General features: G+C 40.5%; 1 protein-coding gene across 9 annotated transcripts in view; it reads right to left on the bottom strand.

Moving 5' to 3' along the window:
- Positions 1-17,334, bottom strand: part of MPZL1 (myelin protein zero like 1) — a 71,069-nt gene that overhangs the window by 11,467 nt on the left and 42,268 nt on the right. For 3 of the 9 annotated variants that reach the window (XM_077999367.1, XM_077999404.1, XM_001089242.5), the window contains 4 exons: positions 10,979-11,145; positions 5,088-5,301; positions 3,909-4,041; positions 1,095-1,197 (listed from right to left, as the gene is read on the bottom strand). In XM_077999367.1, coding sequence (XP_077855493.1) covers positions 1,095-1,197; positions 3,909-4,041; positions 5,088-5,301; positions 10,979-11,145 — 617 coding nt within the window. Of the gene's footprint in view, positions 1-1,094; positions 1,198-2,415; positions 3,791-3,908; positions 4,042-5,087; positions 5,302-10,978; positions 11,146-17,334 lie in introns of all 9 variants that reach the window. The other 6 variants (XR_013416190.1, XR_013416194.1, XR_013416189.1 and 3 more) reach the window with 4 other exon arrangements.

The following is a 17,334-nucleotide window of genomic DNA, read 5'->3' as shown; positions in this document are numbered from 1 at the left end:
TTACAAGGCTTTTTTAGATGCTATGCCTATGTGTAACTTTCATGTCTTCATTCACAACCCTATTCCTGTTCACAACCCAAATTAGTAGACTGAGGTATCTGATGCATATTATGTAATCTGAGAGAAAGACAGACAGATAGACTGAATAGGAACAAGTAATGAGCTTGATGCTGTGGTAGAGAACATAATGTCTGGACACCTGGGTTCTAGCCCCAGTTCTGTCACCAACTAGGTGTGTGCTTTTAGTAATTTAACATCACAATGCCGTAGTTTCCTCACCACATATAACAACTATGGAGTAAGACTATGGGCACTTTCCCCACAACACTGTTACTCTCTTTATTTCCTCTAAAATCCATTCCCACCAGCTAACACCTTTTTAGGACAAAGCTATAACTGGCCAAATTCTTTAGCATGCATTCTACCCCAGAAGAATCAAACTGAATGAACAAAGCTATGGAATTTTTGCCAAGCCACAATTATAATTAAAATACGATAGCCAAAACACACAAAGCTAGATTATATGCCAACTTCCAAATAAAACCTGTTTCTCTTCTGTACTTTCCACAAGTAGAAACCAAAACCATTCCTTGTTCATCAAGCCTATTAATTATTCAGATAAATGCTTACTTTCCATTTTTTCTAAAGAATCTGTAGGAAATAATTTTTGTTTTATTATCAATACTAAGAAAACCAACTTTTCCCTGCTAATTTCTTATCTTACAGAGTACCTCAATACAGAAAGAATCTCGTTCACTAGATTCATTTCCTTGGGCAATTAAAGAAGAATCTTTTACTGACAAGCCATTTCCTAATTCTGCTTGGGGCAAGGAAGCCACATTGTTAATAAACAATTTATGTTATTGGTGGTTTCATGGAAATCTTTGCTCAAGCAGATTTTTCACCACATACTTTCCTGTGGTATTCCTAAGCCAGCCCTTTAATTCCTCACTCCCACCCTTTCTCTTTCTGTCTCTGTCTGTCTGTCTGTCTCTGTCTCTCATAGCTCAGTATTCTTTTCCACACCCAGGGAAGTGACAGAGCACCAAGCTGTAGGGAACAGTGCAGTGAGCAGAATCGCAATCACCCATTACCTGGTGAGATCCAGAAGGCAGACTCTTTACAAGACCCTCAGTGTCGGAGGGGGACTTCCGAGGAGCCTGCTTAACTGGTGACAAACTCTCTGATGTACTGCAGCTGAAGAATTGGCAATTTGAAGAACAAGTGTAAAAAATAATAATAAATAGAAACAAAAATATAGAAATGCAAGTGACGGCAAGATGAAGCAACAGATACATAAAAACAAAAGACAACGTAACAATGGGTATCAAAATGATCACATATTTTAAAACTATTTTCTATTCCTGACACTCACTCATTCTTCTAAGTCAATGAACTCATCACTGGGGGAGGCACAGAAACAAATGTGGTGGTACAACCTCTTCAACCCAGTTTACAAAAATCATATTGAGATTCTGGTTACAGTACACATTTTTCCTTTTGCTGTTTGTCTTTTCCCCCTGCCATCAACCCTCCTTTGGGATAAAGGTTTAAGGGAACAAGCTCTATGGTACCTTTTAATAGTTTAATGGCAATTCACTTTTGTTACAATCAAAGGCAAACCCCTTCTGAATGTATGTTTTAAATTACAGATATATATCCAGGCAAGTCTTGGCTTATCTTGTTCTCTCCATAGTTTTATTCCTACCAATACCACAATCAAATCCCCCCAAAAACCCAGGAAGTCATGAATGAGAAACTAGGGAATGCCACGTCACACAGGCTGAACCTTTTCACGGGGACAGGAGTCTTTAACAACAAGCACTGTCTCATAAATGAATCAGGGAAAGTGAATGCCAGGAAGTAAGCCAGCTGGGGTACAGCGTAGGGATTTTCCAATGCGATGTGTCATAAGTACAGCTTAAAGCCTTATGATGTATACTTTTTAAAACTTAGGAGTTTGGGGAGAATCACATTTAAAGCGTCATTACTAAGACCAAAGCATACCATGCATTCTGCAAACTGTTCCTTCTCTGAAATGGGAGGCTACATGCTCTGAACCAAAATTGTCTAATTATTCTAAGACATAATCAGTCAGGATCTTACTTACTGATAACACAATACATGTATGAAAAAAGAAAACTAATGCACACACACACACACACACACGCAATGGCATTTTACACGAAGAGCACAAATATTCAGATGTGCATAAAAACTCTATGTAACTTGACAACCCAGTTTCATCCGGATGGTTTGCTCAACATGTTTCCAATACAAACGTGTGACATACTCGTGGACAAATCATCATAGCTGTTGGGTTAGCTCAGAGCTAGCTGGTTAGTCATTAACAAGGGAGAGGGGCTGAATACGTACACAGGAATATTAACAGCAACGGGCAATGTGATTAGTTACCATGTGTCTAGTGGGAGTGGAAGAGGAGACCCAGCCCTGTTATAGTCCCAATGTGTCTTCTATGTCAGCTTTTCTTAAGAAGTGGAAGATAAGCAGGATCTGATCCCAGCACACCAAGGTAGAAAAGGTAGGGGAGGAGGAAAAAAACCAAAGTAAGAAGAACAGCAGCATTCACGATGCCATGCAGGAGTCTAAGGAACTTGTTCCTGCCCCTCATTAACCCCAAAGCAAGAACTACAAAGACTGGCATGTCACCACCCTGGATTAGTCTCATGTTGAAAATCAATAGTCCAGCTATATTTAATCATAAAACACTCACCATGCAAGGGGGGCAGATACAGTCAGCAGAATAGAAGCATTCCAAGCAAGTAATATCTGAATTTGAACACTCAAACTTGTTAAAACACGGCACTCCTAAAAACTCTAGATCAGCAGAGCCCATAGATAGAGGTTCCCACCATCCACCAGCAAGAGTTCAGGACATGCAATCCTTTCACATCAGAGTCCCTTCAGGATGGTTAAAGTTAGATCTGTGCACCTGCAACACTGCTCATGCTACATCAACTTGAATCCAGTCTCTGCTCCCAGTCTTACCACATGAGTTCTACATAGCTTATATGGGTTAGCTTTCCAGCTGGGGTGGGGAAAAGAGAAGGTTCTTTAATTAGACACGCACCCTATGCTTAAACGTGTTCCATTTGAGAAGCCATAAACAAAAAGTCTATTTTTCTTTATTGCTGATATATTTTGTTATCAACTCATTATCCCATTGTGGGTGATTCTAGCTAAGAATGATCAAAGCAATAAAGATACTTAAGCTTGGAGTAGGGTAGGGGAACTACAAAAAGGAAAATCCCTGCACCATCATCACATTGGACTGGGGGAGGTAGTTTATTAAAACCATTTCTTTGTCTTCTTCTTCTTCTTCTTCTTTTTTTTTTTTTTTAAAGAGACAGGGTCTTGCTCTGTTGCCTAGGCTAGACTCAAACACTGGGGCTCAAGCAATCCTCCCGCCTCAGCCTAAGTAGCTGGGACTACAGGCGCATGCCACTACTTCCAGCTCACAACTTCTTCTTAATTAGGGTTTTATATTTCCCAACTGGAAAGAACCACCTTGTGAGTTTATTACCAAGAAATTGAAATTAAACTCTTAAATTGGGTAAGTGACTTAAGACTAAGTCTTAAGTCTTAAGACTAAGAATACTAATTGCATAGTGCATATATTGAAACACAGAGCACAAACTGCTGAGCAACTCATCTCACCAAACCTAAGAAGGAAACTGGAACAAAGATTAGAATCATTCCACATTTCATAGCAGGCCCACTGATTTCTGCTTGCCCATGTTAGAACACCTCCAAAGGAGACTGCCTGATTCTGACATGAAAGAAAACAGTAGTTAATTCTTCAAAATCCTTTTTTCATTAAATACATACGTTTTTATAAACCCTGATTCCCTCCCTCCACCCCTGCCCTAAAAAACAGTGTTTCTTACCCAGTGTAATCCCGTTTAGAGTTTTTCCTTCTATAGAGGACAGCCAGAATCATGCTGATGAGCAGAGTGAGACCTAGGACCACAGCAGTAACTATGCCCACCACTACCCAAACTGGAAACACAGGCAAATTCTCTAGAGAAAAAGAACAAAATAGTTTGGTTTTTGTTTTGTTTTGTTTTTTTGAGACGGAGTCTCGCTCTGTCGCCCAGGCTGGAGTGCAGTGGCCGGATCTCAGCTCACTGCAAGCTCCGCCTCTTGGGTTCACGCCATTCTCCTGCCTCAGCCTCCCCAGGCGCCCGCCACCTCGCCCGGCTAGTTTTTTGTATTTTTTAGTAGAGACGGGGTTTCACTGTGTTAGCCAGGATGGTCTCGATCTCCTGACCTCGTGATCCGCCCGTCTCGGCCTCCCAAAGTGCTGGGATTACAGGCTTGAGCCACCGCGCCCAGCCAAGAACAAAATAGTTTTAAGGTACATTGCTACACAGAGAAAACATGGAATTTTATTAAATTAACAAGCAAGTATTTTCATTTAGCAGTTACTGTACCCTCTTTTATTATACAAACTATGAGATCCCACTGTCTATCCTATTACTATGTAATTCATGACATGTGAATATTAGATGAGAAAGAATGAACTACGGAACTAAGCATTTCTACACCTACAATCCCTCTCAGTGCTCTAACGAAAAACTGGAGGTATGAATTTACCTGGATCTACTCTCCGACAAAGCAGACTTTTGTCTCAAAAATGAGACACCAGAACCTGCATTTCCTGTTTGTTCTCAAAATCAAAAGGGAGAAATAACTGTGCTGTTGTTGAAAACTTTCTCCTGGAGAGTATAAAACAGTATGAATCTCCTTTTTTCCCACTGTCCATCACATAATGAATTTGGTCTTTCTTCTGATTAACACTGAAAAATTAATATTCCTGAAATTAGACTAATAGGCTCCAGACGGTAGGAATAAAAATGGAGAACCAGCCACTCTGGGTCAGAATGAGCAACAGTTCCCCAATTCCAAGTGTGTTTGGTAGAGCCACAGGATCACGGCAACAGGGAGCACAACTGTACGGCAAAAATCCTCCCTCCAAACCCACCATGAAATGCAACTCTGGTTCTCCATCCAAACATGAGATAAAGGAGACTGCATTATTACTGCGAAAATACTCAAGGAAGTACCTTTTTCTACGACATAGAGCCTAATGTGTCCAGGCTGGACAACGATGTCAGGAGGGTTTTTGACATCACAAATATAGGTGCCATTGTGTATAAACTGCATATTTTCTATGTTGATTGATGCATCTTTCTTGTCAAGGTCTCCAGCCCAGCTGATTCTGTCTTTAAATGGTGGATAATTCCCAGGGTACACTTGCCCTTGGGAGTAGTGGAAAAACTGCAATTAGAAAAAAGGAACACATGAACTATTCTCAAAGGCAGAATTCCTAAACTCTGTAATGTGCATGCTATGAAAGGTTCTTTTAAAGACTTCATACTGAAAGAAATGCAACATCATACTACAAATCACAAGTTATGGAATCTAAGCCAGACAGAAGTTTAGAGATCATGGGACTCAACTCTGCCAGGTTTCAATGAAAGAATCAGACTCACACGTCATCTCGAATCCTCTCAGTATTTCACTGATATAATTATTACCACCCATAATTTTATAAAAGACAAAATGGAGACTTAAGAGCTGCCATTTTCCCAAGGTCCCAATGATAGTAACTGGGGACCCAGAGTAAAATTTAGACCCATCTGAGTCTTCAAAGTCAATGTTCTTCCAATAACACCATAATTGAGCCCAGTGATCCCTAAGGCTTCAGAAAGCTTAGTGTTCACTTAGCTTACCACTAAGATACACAAAGGCACAAAGGAAAAGAATCCTAAATATCTCAGATCAGCTAATCTGAGTTTCTCCCTCTTCCTTCTGGTTTCCCATGGAGAAGTCATGGGTGTGTGAAAGGAACAAAGTCCAGATAACACAAGATACTCTTTTGAAAGTTCAGCCTTTGACCCCTTTCTCTTTCCACTCCTCACTCTCTCCTCAGTCCTGCTTTCAGCAAAGGAACTGTCTTCTCAAAGTAACCTTGTCAAATTCAGCACCTGGAAGCAGGGTTAAGGCCCAGTGGGAGGGGATCTATCCTCACACTTGGCTCTAATCCAAGCAGCTATGCTGGAGGCCTGATGTCTGGTTCATGGCCCGGGTGATGGTGGAGCTGGGGATAGAAACCAGCTCTATTAGCAAAGCAAACAGAACATTTTCAGAACTGTTTGAGCATGCTGAAAACACCAGTGCAGACTCATCCATTCCCATGATTTAATGATCATCTGGATTTTCTTAACTCCCAGACCTCTCATCAATAGCGTCCCGTAAGCTCTAGACTCCTCGCCCAACTGCCTACTCACTTTACCACCTGACTGCCCCTCTCCCCCAAGCTTGTCACCTTCTCTTACAAACTTTATCTTCCCATCTTCATGTATCCCATCTTCACTGATGGCTACCGTTTCTTTCCCAAACCATAAATCTTGAAGTAATCCTTGATTCTCTTTCTTCCCATCCAGTTAATCCCCCAGTATTGTCAATTTGTCTCATTAGTTTCTCTCAGTTCTCCTTTCTCTCTATTCAGTTCCCAATGACAATGTCTGTTTTTATGCTTTCATTATCTTGGGCCTCTTAACTGGTATGTCTAACTCATCATCTTCCACAATGCCTAAATGATCACTGATAAAGAATAATGGTTATTATTATAACATTTATCAAATATTTACCCTGCATTTCATATGATCTAAATGCCTGTTAAGAACGCTGAAGGGTCTGGGATTTTATCCTACTTACAAGCTAACAAAGTTAGTTGGCCACATGTTCATACATGGCTGACAGAAGACACAGACTCCTGTGAAATCTTCACTCCCATGAAGAAGACTCAGAAACAAAGAACCTTATGAGCAGAAAGCATGTGTTTGTTCCCCTTGCCCCCCAAGTCCCACAGCCATGACATGGAGGGGCTCACATGGATGTTGTGCAGGCAGGGGCATTATATCACAGCGGAGTAACCCCAAGCTCAGGGAACACAAATCTCTTACAAGGGGCAGAAGACATGTCTGACTTTAGCCCTGAATGGAGACACTACCTTCACTATACTCAAGAATAAACAAACCTGTCCTCTGCTCCAGAGGGAAATATCATCTCTGCTTTCCAAGGCTAGTTACTGCACAAACAAAGTCCAGAACAAAGGCAGCCAGTGCCTTTGCTAGCAAGGTGTGCAAAAACGTGAAAGACCCACGGAAAACTGTCTCCCAACAACTCTCCAACCCTCACAACCACCCTGCAAGGTGAGACTCACCTACCTGATATTTCATCAACAGGGAATGTGAGGCTCAGGAAACCTTGGTTACTTTCCCAAAGTTACAAGTTTTAGAGATGGAGTTCAAACTCAGCTTTGATTTCAAAGCTTATGCTATTTTCAATGTTTAATGCCTCTTGGGTGAGATCATGTCTTATCTGTTCAAAGTCCTTCACTCTCTCTTCTTCACCAGAAAAATGAACCATAAACTCTCAGCTTTGCAAACGAATCCTTACATCATCAGCTCTCTGCGTTCCCTTCCCACAACATCTCCACATATTCCCTGCCTTACATTTGTGAACCAGCGGGGATGAGCTACATGATGCTGTTTCCCAGCACTGGGTCTAAGACAGCTCCCTCAGTCAGGCTTCCTCATTGACTGGGGGCCATTTGAAGGCAGGGGATAAGTTGTATTTATCTCTGTACTCCTTAGCACTTTGCACACAGCCGGAACTACATAGTTTGCTGAACCAAACTGAGGAATAATGCCTTGGTCAAACCTTTGAGAGATGGAAATAAAACAGTGAAAATTCACAGAAAAGACTAGAATCATTATCAATCAATATTTTTAAAGTACAAGCCATGGTGCTAAAGCTATGAGGTATACTAAAGATGTAAGATAGGCATGTCCTCTTAAAACACCCATATTCAGGATGAAGAAGAGGAAAATTGTCATATTAAGGGATCTGTATTACAGGAATGGCCCAGATAAGGGTAGTGAGTTTTAAGGGCTAAAAGGTTTTTTTAAAAAAAGAGGCATTATGGAGGAGACAGAAGGTAAAAATGGCGTACAGCTTAAATGACAAGTGTTCAGAAGTAGGAAAACAAAGCACAAAGCATTTTTACTAAACTGGAAGTGATGCCGTAAGAGAACAGAAGCGTGGCTAAAGTGGTAGGCTGGGCCAAACTGTAATGAGCTTTTAATTCTAGACAAATGTTGTCAGCAATGGGTATCTAAGTTTCTGACAACTTGCAGTGGAAAGGTGAAAGAACTGTTATAAGACTACGCACCTGCTGGCATATGAGGGTTGGATTGAAAGATGAAAACACAGAAGCAGAAGATAACAAGGGGTTACTGCATGAGACCACGCACACAGTTAACACTGCTCAATAGACAGCAGAGACACAGGAAGGCTGACAAAAAGCTAGATGCTAGAAACAAAGTAGGAAGAACCAGCAAAGGTTCTTATTTCTTGGGGACAGAAGGGAAGTGGTAAGGGACAGGGAAGGAAAGGGCAGAAAACACAAAACAAAACAAAAATTGATCACAAAACTCATCTCTAGATGAACATAATTACACGCCCCCCCTCCCCCCACCAAAAAAAAAAAAAAAAAAAGGCAAAGAAGGGAAACAGAAGGGAGAAAAAATGAGTTCAGTTTCAGATATGTGGATCCTGAGGCCATGGGACAAAAAAGCCATCTACAGTATGGCTTTTGAATATACTGGGTTTGAATATACTTTTCCTGTAAAACATACAAAAACAAAAAAGCAACCCACTCATCTTATTAAATGTGTCCCGACATTTTGGAATTAAAGGATCCTATGTCAATAACTGAACATGCTCGGATTAACTGCAATCAGACTCGTGTGTAAGTATAAATTGATTAGCTAAAAATATTAATCAGAATTACAGCATGTTCTGAATAGTAAGCCTGAGTTATGTAAACCTTCATGGACCCACTTGACCAGACTGTTTCCAGCAGAAATGGAACTGCTCTTTAAAAGAAAGTTATTACCTCTGGTGTCTTCCTGATGACTGCTTCATTTTCTGTGGACTTAAATAATGGCCCTCACACCAACTCTTGCAAAAGACTTCAGTGGGAAATCTTTAAATGTTTAAATAGTTCTTTGGATTCTCTTGAGTAAACTTATGTGTTTAATCTTGCCTCTATGGGAACATTAGTGTATGTTCTATGCTGATGCCATATTTATGTGAAGCAGAGAATGCCTTTGTATGTCTTCCCACGATATCTGTATGGATCTCTGTGCTCACCATTATGGTTACTGTAAGGGAAGGCCTCTCTTATAAAGACCTCTAGACTATGCATTCTCCATAGGGCAGATTCTCCCCCAAGGGAGCAAACACTTGCTCTTGGGTGGGAAGCTTTGAGAAAATCTTACTCTGTTATATATAAAACAGATACAGAGGATATCTACCATATTAAAATTTCATGGAAGGGGGCAGAGATTAAGAAAAAACGTCAAAAGGCTCCTTTTAAAAATAAATTTTAAAAAATACTGAGAAGCACTGCCTTAGGTAATCCCTAAAACCTATGAGGCAGTAAATATTATTAGCAGAGTTTTCTACCTGAGAGAGAAATAATATATAAGGGAAATCATACCGTATTGAACTTTCAACAATTCTAACCTGTGTGGTGTGGCCACTGGTGAATAATCTTGAGTCAGTGTCTCCCATCCTCCCCACCCTGTCTTCCACATAGAGCTGTGAAGAGTAAATGGCATAGGCATATGACGGGCCCAACATCTAGGTGGTGATCAACAAATGTAACTCACCATTCAGAAGAATTGGGTATTCTTTTTTTTTTTTGAGACGGAGTCTCGCTCTGTCACCCAGGCTGGAGTGCAGTGGCGCGCTCTCCACTCACTGCAAGCTCCGCCTCCCGGGTTCATGTCATTCTCCCGCCTCAGCCTCCCGAGTAGCTGGGACTACAGGCACCTGCAACCGCGCCCGGCTAATTTTTGTATTTTTAGTAGAGATGGGGTTTCACCGTGTTAGCCAAGATGGTCTTGATCTCCTGACCTCGTGATCTGCCCGTCTCGGCCGCCCAAAGTGCTGGGATTACAGGCGTGAGCCACCGCGCCTAGCTGGGTATTCTTAAAGATAAATGACAGACTGTCCTTGCTAAGTACTAACAACCTGAAAAGTGCAACAGTACTAAAATATGTGCCAATATGTGAAGGGCATTCAACATGCTGGGAGAGCAACAGTAACAACAAATTGTGTATATTAGTAACTCAAGAGCTAGACACTTTCCTGAGCACTTGTCTTGTATAATCTTACTTTATCCTCCTAACACCCTTGTGTGGGAGGTTTTATCATCTCCATTTTACAGACCAGAACCAGGATAGTCAGTTCATGTTTAATAAACACCCACTGCATAACCAGCACTCCACTAGTTACTAACTAACCTTTTTTTCAACCCTCTGGTGCTGTATTTCTGTTACATCCTTCATCTTACTCCAAAGTCAAGTATATATCAGCCTTCCTTCTAATCATCTCTGGGTGACAGCAAGGATTGTTTTAGACATTTTTGAAGGCCCTACGTAACCCACTACATAGTAAGCTCCCAATCAATATTGCTAAATCAGATGGACTATATGCTAAATTTAAAAAAATAATCAAATCAGAAGGTACATACACACACATATATATAAAATCTGGTAATATGTAAAATAAATATCAATAAAAATGGGGCAATGAAAGATGAAAAGATGCAGGATAAATCCTGATTAGAGTCAATTAAGATCAATTTCAGAATGGGATTTGATGGTGGAGAGGAACTGAGCAAAGACAAGGAAACCAGCTGCATTTAAGACATGCTGAACTTATTTTATCCTGAAGCAAGAGAAGGGCCTTGAAGTCTATAATAGATAATAAATACACTCATTTTAGAAATGAACCATCAGAAAAATGGATCACTAATTATACAGCAGTAAAGAAACCTGTGAGGTAGGAGTAGCCAAGAGCAGTCGAGCATTCTTACCGACACGGTAGTGTCAGCCCCCTCTGGCTGGAAGCTCCACGTGACTGAGGTCAACCCGCCAGTCTCATCAGTAGACTTGAACTTGCAGGTCAGCTTCCCTTGTGTACCATTTGCCACGAAGATTTCTTTTGGTGTATATACTTCCAAGGCTGATACTCCAGCTGTCACTGAAGAGAGAGGAATAAGGGTAGTTAAAAGTAGGACTTAGCATGAATACCACTGCACATTTTTGCCAGACAAGAAAAGATACAGCAAAGTTACTAGATATATACAGTAATTCATTGCCATTACATATTTCTGGCAGAATATTCTATAGCTAAGTTCAATCAGAATAGTACCATAAACAGAATAATTGCTGATAGTTTAGGTTTGTATTGCTTTTTAGTTAAGATATGCTTATTAGTTTGGCTATATTGAATATTTATTTAACTAATAGACTTTTTAAAAGAGCAGTTTTAGGTTTACAGAAACATTGAATGGAAGGTAGAATTCTCATATTCCCTCACTCCCCCATGGCCATCCTGTTTCTCCTATTATTAACATCTGGCATTAGTGCTATACATTTGTTTTAATTGATGAGCCAATATGGTTTTATCATCGTTAACCAAAGTCCATAGTTTACATTAGGATTTGAGTTAGTGTTGTAGATCCTATGGATTTTGACAAAGGTATGTAGTGACATCTCCACCATTACAGTATCATATAGAATAGTTTCACTCCCTAAGCGTCTCCTGTGCTACACCTATTTATTCCTGCCCTCCTTTCCCGCACATCCCTGGCAAACACTGACCTTATACTGTCTCTATAGGTTTGCCTTTTCTAGAATGTTATCTAGTTAAAACCATGCAGCATGTAGCCTTTTAAGGTTGGCTTCTTTCAGTTAGTAATATGCATTTAACTTTCTTCCATGTCTTTGTGTGGCATATCTCATTTCTTTTTATTGCTGAATAATATACAAATTGTATGGACGTACCACAGTTTATTCATCCACCTTCTGAAGGACTTCTTGGTGGCTTCCCTGATGGTCTATTTTTAATGACGTGATGGGCGTATTTTTACTTCTTTAAGTAGTTCTGATGCGCATCTGTTACGCAATTATCACACTGAACTCTTCTCATCATCCATGTATAATGCAATTAAAACTATCCTAAGATATAACTTGATTTTAAAGCCACATTTATTATTTAACTGATCCTTTTCTTATAAAGAACTTAAGGAAGAAAAATGCTTATTTTGGTTTTGTTAGTGAAACCATACCTACCATAAGATTTCACTGTGCTAGGTAAGTAAACAGCTGATTACACCGTATATCACATTTTCATTTTACCCATCAAGTTTTGTCAGTTAGCCTAAGCCCAGGAAATAGTAATTAAAATGTGTCTACCACTTGGAATATAAAAATGGCTCTTTTTTCAAGATCTGCAATCACAGGCAACTGCAGGAATTGTTAAGGACTGTTGCTAAAAGTATTTGCCAAATTGTTAAAGATTGCTAACTTGAACTTGCTGCTATAAAAGCAATGCTTTCACAGACAAAATGAAAGTCAGAAAAAGAAAAAACTTATTTGGCCTAAAATTGGTAACTTAAAAATATCCATCTTCGATATTTTTTAAAGAAATAGTTTGGAATAAATATCTGCAGTGTTGCAATTATTCTTAGAATGTAACAGATGGGCAGAATAAGGAAGAGTATTGTCAGCCAGGACTGATGGTCATTTTCAGAATTTTTTCTCCTTGAAGACTTAACTGACTCTCAGCCAAGGAGAACAAGAGTACTCCCCCATTACTCCCAACCATCTTGCAAATGTTTATTCTCAGGACACAATGGGCACTTTTGGCTATTCTTTTAAATAAACTGATAGCCATATTGCATCAAGCAGATTTTTTTTTCTGCTAAAGAGGGTGGATTATTATTACAGGGAACAACAGATTATTATTTGTGGTCCAAACCTCAAAACAAGCATTTCTTTCAGAGGAGATGCAAACAAAAGAGTTCCTTGCTATTGTGGGTAGGCAGAAAAGTAGCCCCAGGGCACTTGGGTTCAAAATGAAGGACAAAGCACAAGACTAGACTAGTGGACCAGCTTATTCCAGGAAGCAGCACTGGCTTGCAACCCTTATTCACTCTGTGTGATTTTGACTAGTTTTCTCCATGGTGATGAGTACTGGAAAGCCACAGTCTCTAAAGTCTATAAATAAGGTTTCTTAAGGATTTTCTCTTTCTTTCTTTCTTTTTTTTTCTTTTCCCGAGTCTCAATCTTGTGACCCAGGCTGGCGTGCAGTGGCACAACCTCCGCCTCCTGGGTTCAAGCAATTCTCCTGTCTCAGTCTCCTGAGTAGCTGGGATTACAGATGCCTGCCACCATGCCTGGCTGATTTTTGTATTTTTAGTAGAGAAGGGGTTTCACCATGTTGGCCAGGCTGGCCTCGAACTCCTGACCTCAGGTGATTCACCGGCCGGCCTCGCAAAGTGCTGGGATTATAGGTGTGAGCCCCTGCACCTGGCCTTCTCAAGGATTTTCTTAAACCAGATCCCTTCCTCAAGGCCTGGTTGCAAGACTTGTCATCCTGAAACATTATTTAAAGATGGAATTAGACCACGCGTCCACATTTACAGTCACAGAATTTTGAGCAAAAAGACTAACCAAATTCCCAAACAGCTTTTAGGCATCTATTTTAAGACAAAGATTTCGTTACACCAAAGTTAGTTAATAAACAGGTGACTTTTTAAAAAACACACAACACTCTTTGGCTAATTTGAACGTGTAGCTCTTAGCCAGGATTATGAAATCCAAAGCTAGCCTATCAGCTAGCTCAAGAAAAAGAAAACGACTCCACACACTGAGAAATTAGCTTCTTCCATCCCTGGCTATCTACGCTTTTCTCTAATACTACTCTTGTCATCATTTTTGGAGATTTCATCAGTCGTAAGATAAACCTTCTAAAACCTTAGTCTGTTTCTCTTCTCCAACAACTCATTTCTACGGTCATACCTGTTCAATCAAATTTAGCCTAAAGCTGCCTCCTTACATATTTTAAGTTCAGCATAAGGGTTTTTCTGTACACTGTGAACTATAACAAGTATAGGTGTAAACAGGCCATAGCCAATCACCTTGTGCCAATCACCAAGTTTTGGCCAATCAAATGTAGCCAACTGTTCAGATTGTGTTCAAATAAGGCAAATGTCAAGCTATAATCAATGCAGCTGTTTCTGTACCTCACTCCCGTTTTCTGTACATCACTTTCATTTTTCTGTACATAAATCTTCTTCCACCACATGGCTGTGCTGGCATCTCTGAGACTACCTTGGCTCAGAAGGCTGCCCAATTCGCAATTCATTCATTGTTCAATTAAACTCCGTTAAATTTAAATTCAGCTGAAGTTTTTATTTTATCATACCCTAAACCAGGGCTTCTCAACCTCAGCACTACTGGCATGCCTTGTAGGATGCTGAGCAGCACCCCGGCCTCTACCAGATAACAGCAGTATCTCCTCTACCTCCAGTTATGACAACCAAAAACGTCCCCAGACATTGCAAATGCCTCCTCAGAGGCGAAACCCCCCCCCGGCTGAGAATCACTAGCTCTAGACCCTATCATCAGTACCTGCACCCACTCCAGAATCACAGTTTCAGGCTTCTCTACTCCCTAACTGACCACCTCTTAGCTTTCCAATATCCTCCAAAACCCTGAGTTCGTTGATCCCTAAGCTGCATCAAAAACTAAAATCCCAGCATGTCTTCATTTGCTTTACTCAGATTAAACCCCATAAGCCACCATTATACTCACAGCCTAGAATACACAATCAGCTTTCTTGCTTCTCCCTTCAGGGCCTTCATGTGGCCAAACGTCTATCCTGGTTAAATTCAATTCTTTACCCACTCTGCATCTCCATCAGGGTGGCTGACCACAGCTGGACAAAAGCACACAATCCCACTGACTATTTTCGCCTTAAATGTATGGTCATTAATCTCAAAGGGACTCAATGCTGTCTGGCAATCCATCCACATTGCCCTAATCCATCTGCTTTCTATTTCCCTAGAGAACTATTTTAAACCTTCCTCTCTAACCTCAAATTTCCACTTCCTCTGGTTTCTCACTACCAGCTAATGACTGAGCTGCTTATTTCATTGAGAAAACAGAAGCAATGAGAAGAGAACCTCCCTGTGTCCAGATACCATAGCTACCCACCTCCCTGCATCTGTGCCCATTCTGCTTTCCTTGCACTCCTATGAAGAAAGTGTCTGTCTGCATTCCTCTCAGGATGAACCTCTCTACTGCACATTGCATCTCATCTCTTGCCTACCTAAGGACATTCATTGATCCAGCAATTCTCCCTCTTCTGAATTTTTCACTCACTACTGAATTACCACCAGCAGCAATATAAACATACATATTTATATTTATACCCCAGGTTTAGAGAAAAAAATCTTGACCCTGCATCTCCCTGTAGCTCTGGCCCCTTTGTCCTCCTTTATTTTACCAATCTTGAAAAACTGTCTGTACACATGGTGTCCAATTTCTCTCCTCCTCTGTTCTCTTGAATAAATCCAATTTAGGCTTTCATCTCCGTTACTCCATAGAAATTGTTTTTGTTAAGGAATGCAATGACCTCCATGATTAATTCTCAAGTCTTGTCTTATTTCCCTATCTGAAACCTCTGACAGTTACTCCCTCCTAAAACTTTTTGTTTTGTTTTTTAACAGTTTAGCTTTTGGAATGCCTCTCCCTCTTGATTCTCTTATCTCATTGACTGCTCATTCCCTGGTTCTCCTGACTTCTATATGATTAAGAGCCCAAATCATTTCTCTGACAGCTTGTCTATTTAACATTCCTTCTCTTGGTGACCTCATCCAGTTTCAAATGCTCCCAAATGCTGATGACACCTGTATGTGCACACACACACACACACACACACACACACACACACACACACAGCCTATTCAACTTCGCTTGGATATAATTGGCATCATCTCAGATTTAATATGTCCAAATTAAACTCCTGATTCCCAACCCCCAAACTTCCTTTTCATGGGCTTCTCCAAATCAGTGAATGGCAACACTTGTTTTCTAGTGGCTGAGACCAAAATCCTGAACTAGTTTGTGACTCCTCTCATTTGCACAACTTTCCTCCAAGCTGTCAGCTACACATGTCTTCTCTACTTAGAAACCTATCTAGAAACTGCTCTCTCTCTGCCTCATTTAGTGTCACCATCTTGGTCCAAGTCACTGTCATCTTTCACCTGGATTAAGTATTGAGAGCTTCCTAATTGGTGTCTGCCTCCTCCAGCTTTCCCCACTTCACAGCAACTAGTCCACAGAGAGGCCAAAGAAATCTCGTAAAAATTCAGGTCGGATCATATCACTCTTCTACTGAAAATCCTCTAAGGGTATCCCATCAGCCAGATCAGGCCAGTCCTCATGTGGCCCACAAAGTCCTACATGAGCTAACTCCTGGCTACCTTCGGACCTCACTGTCTACCCTGACCCCCTCAAATATGTTGCAGCAGCCACCCTGGTCACCATGTTTTTCCTCTGCCTATGGTGAGTGTACCCCAGATAGAGAATGCTATGGACAAAGAGACCAAAGGTATCCTAGGAAATCATGACGCATGGCCAACTGTGTCAAATGCTGAGAGCTGGGTGCTCTACGTAGCTGACGGTAGGGAGAAATTTCAGTGAAGATCCTTGCTTAAAACTGCACATGGTTTCCTTGCACACAGCATCTAAAATTCAAATCAACTTTTGCCAAGCACAGAGCAGCAGTTTCTGACCAACTACGACAAGCACGAATGGCATCTTGTTAGAACTGTTCTCCTGTGTGGGTCAAGAGAGAAACGAAATCACAGGTTTCCCTCTCAGGCTGTATTCCATGCAGTCCGAGCAAGGGATGTGCTCACTGGTTTCTTAAACAATTGGGAATGGTTGGCTTTGTCCATTCCCCTGTCTTTTTTTAAATGACTAGGAGTATTATGGGAATACATAGTAAAATTATTGTTGAATTCAGACAGCTCATCTGCAGAGTCATAAAAGACAGTTTAAGGGGCTAGTTAAAATGGCTAAAAATGCAAATGTAAAGACCATTGAGATATACAGAAACTATTGTTCTATATTCCATGTCACTAAAGACTAGAATCTCAATCTGAATAAGATATTAAATAGGTTTCTTTGAGGCCGAGGATTTATAATTATGGCATAGTGGCAAAAATGGCTGTGAAATGTATTACTACATTTGGTTCAAGCTTTGGTTCAAATACTCATAGATGGATTTTAAAAAGCCTGTTGATTCCTGAATAAAACCAATTGCTTTGGGAATAAAAACACAGAAATGAAATGAAATAAAACAGATTAAATGATA

The sequence above is a fragment of the Macaca mulatta genome, chromosome 1 (assembly GCF_049350105.2).
Source record: "Macaca mulatta isolate MMU2019108-1 chromosome 1, T2T-MMU8v2.0, whole genome shotgun sequence".
Lineage (NCBI taxonomy): Eukaryota > Metazoa > Chordata > Mammalia > Primates > Cercopithecidae > Macaca > Macaca mulatta.
The sequence above is the reverse complement of the archived record's forward strand: the minus strand, read 5'-3'. Positions and strand labels throughout refer to the sequence as shown.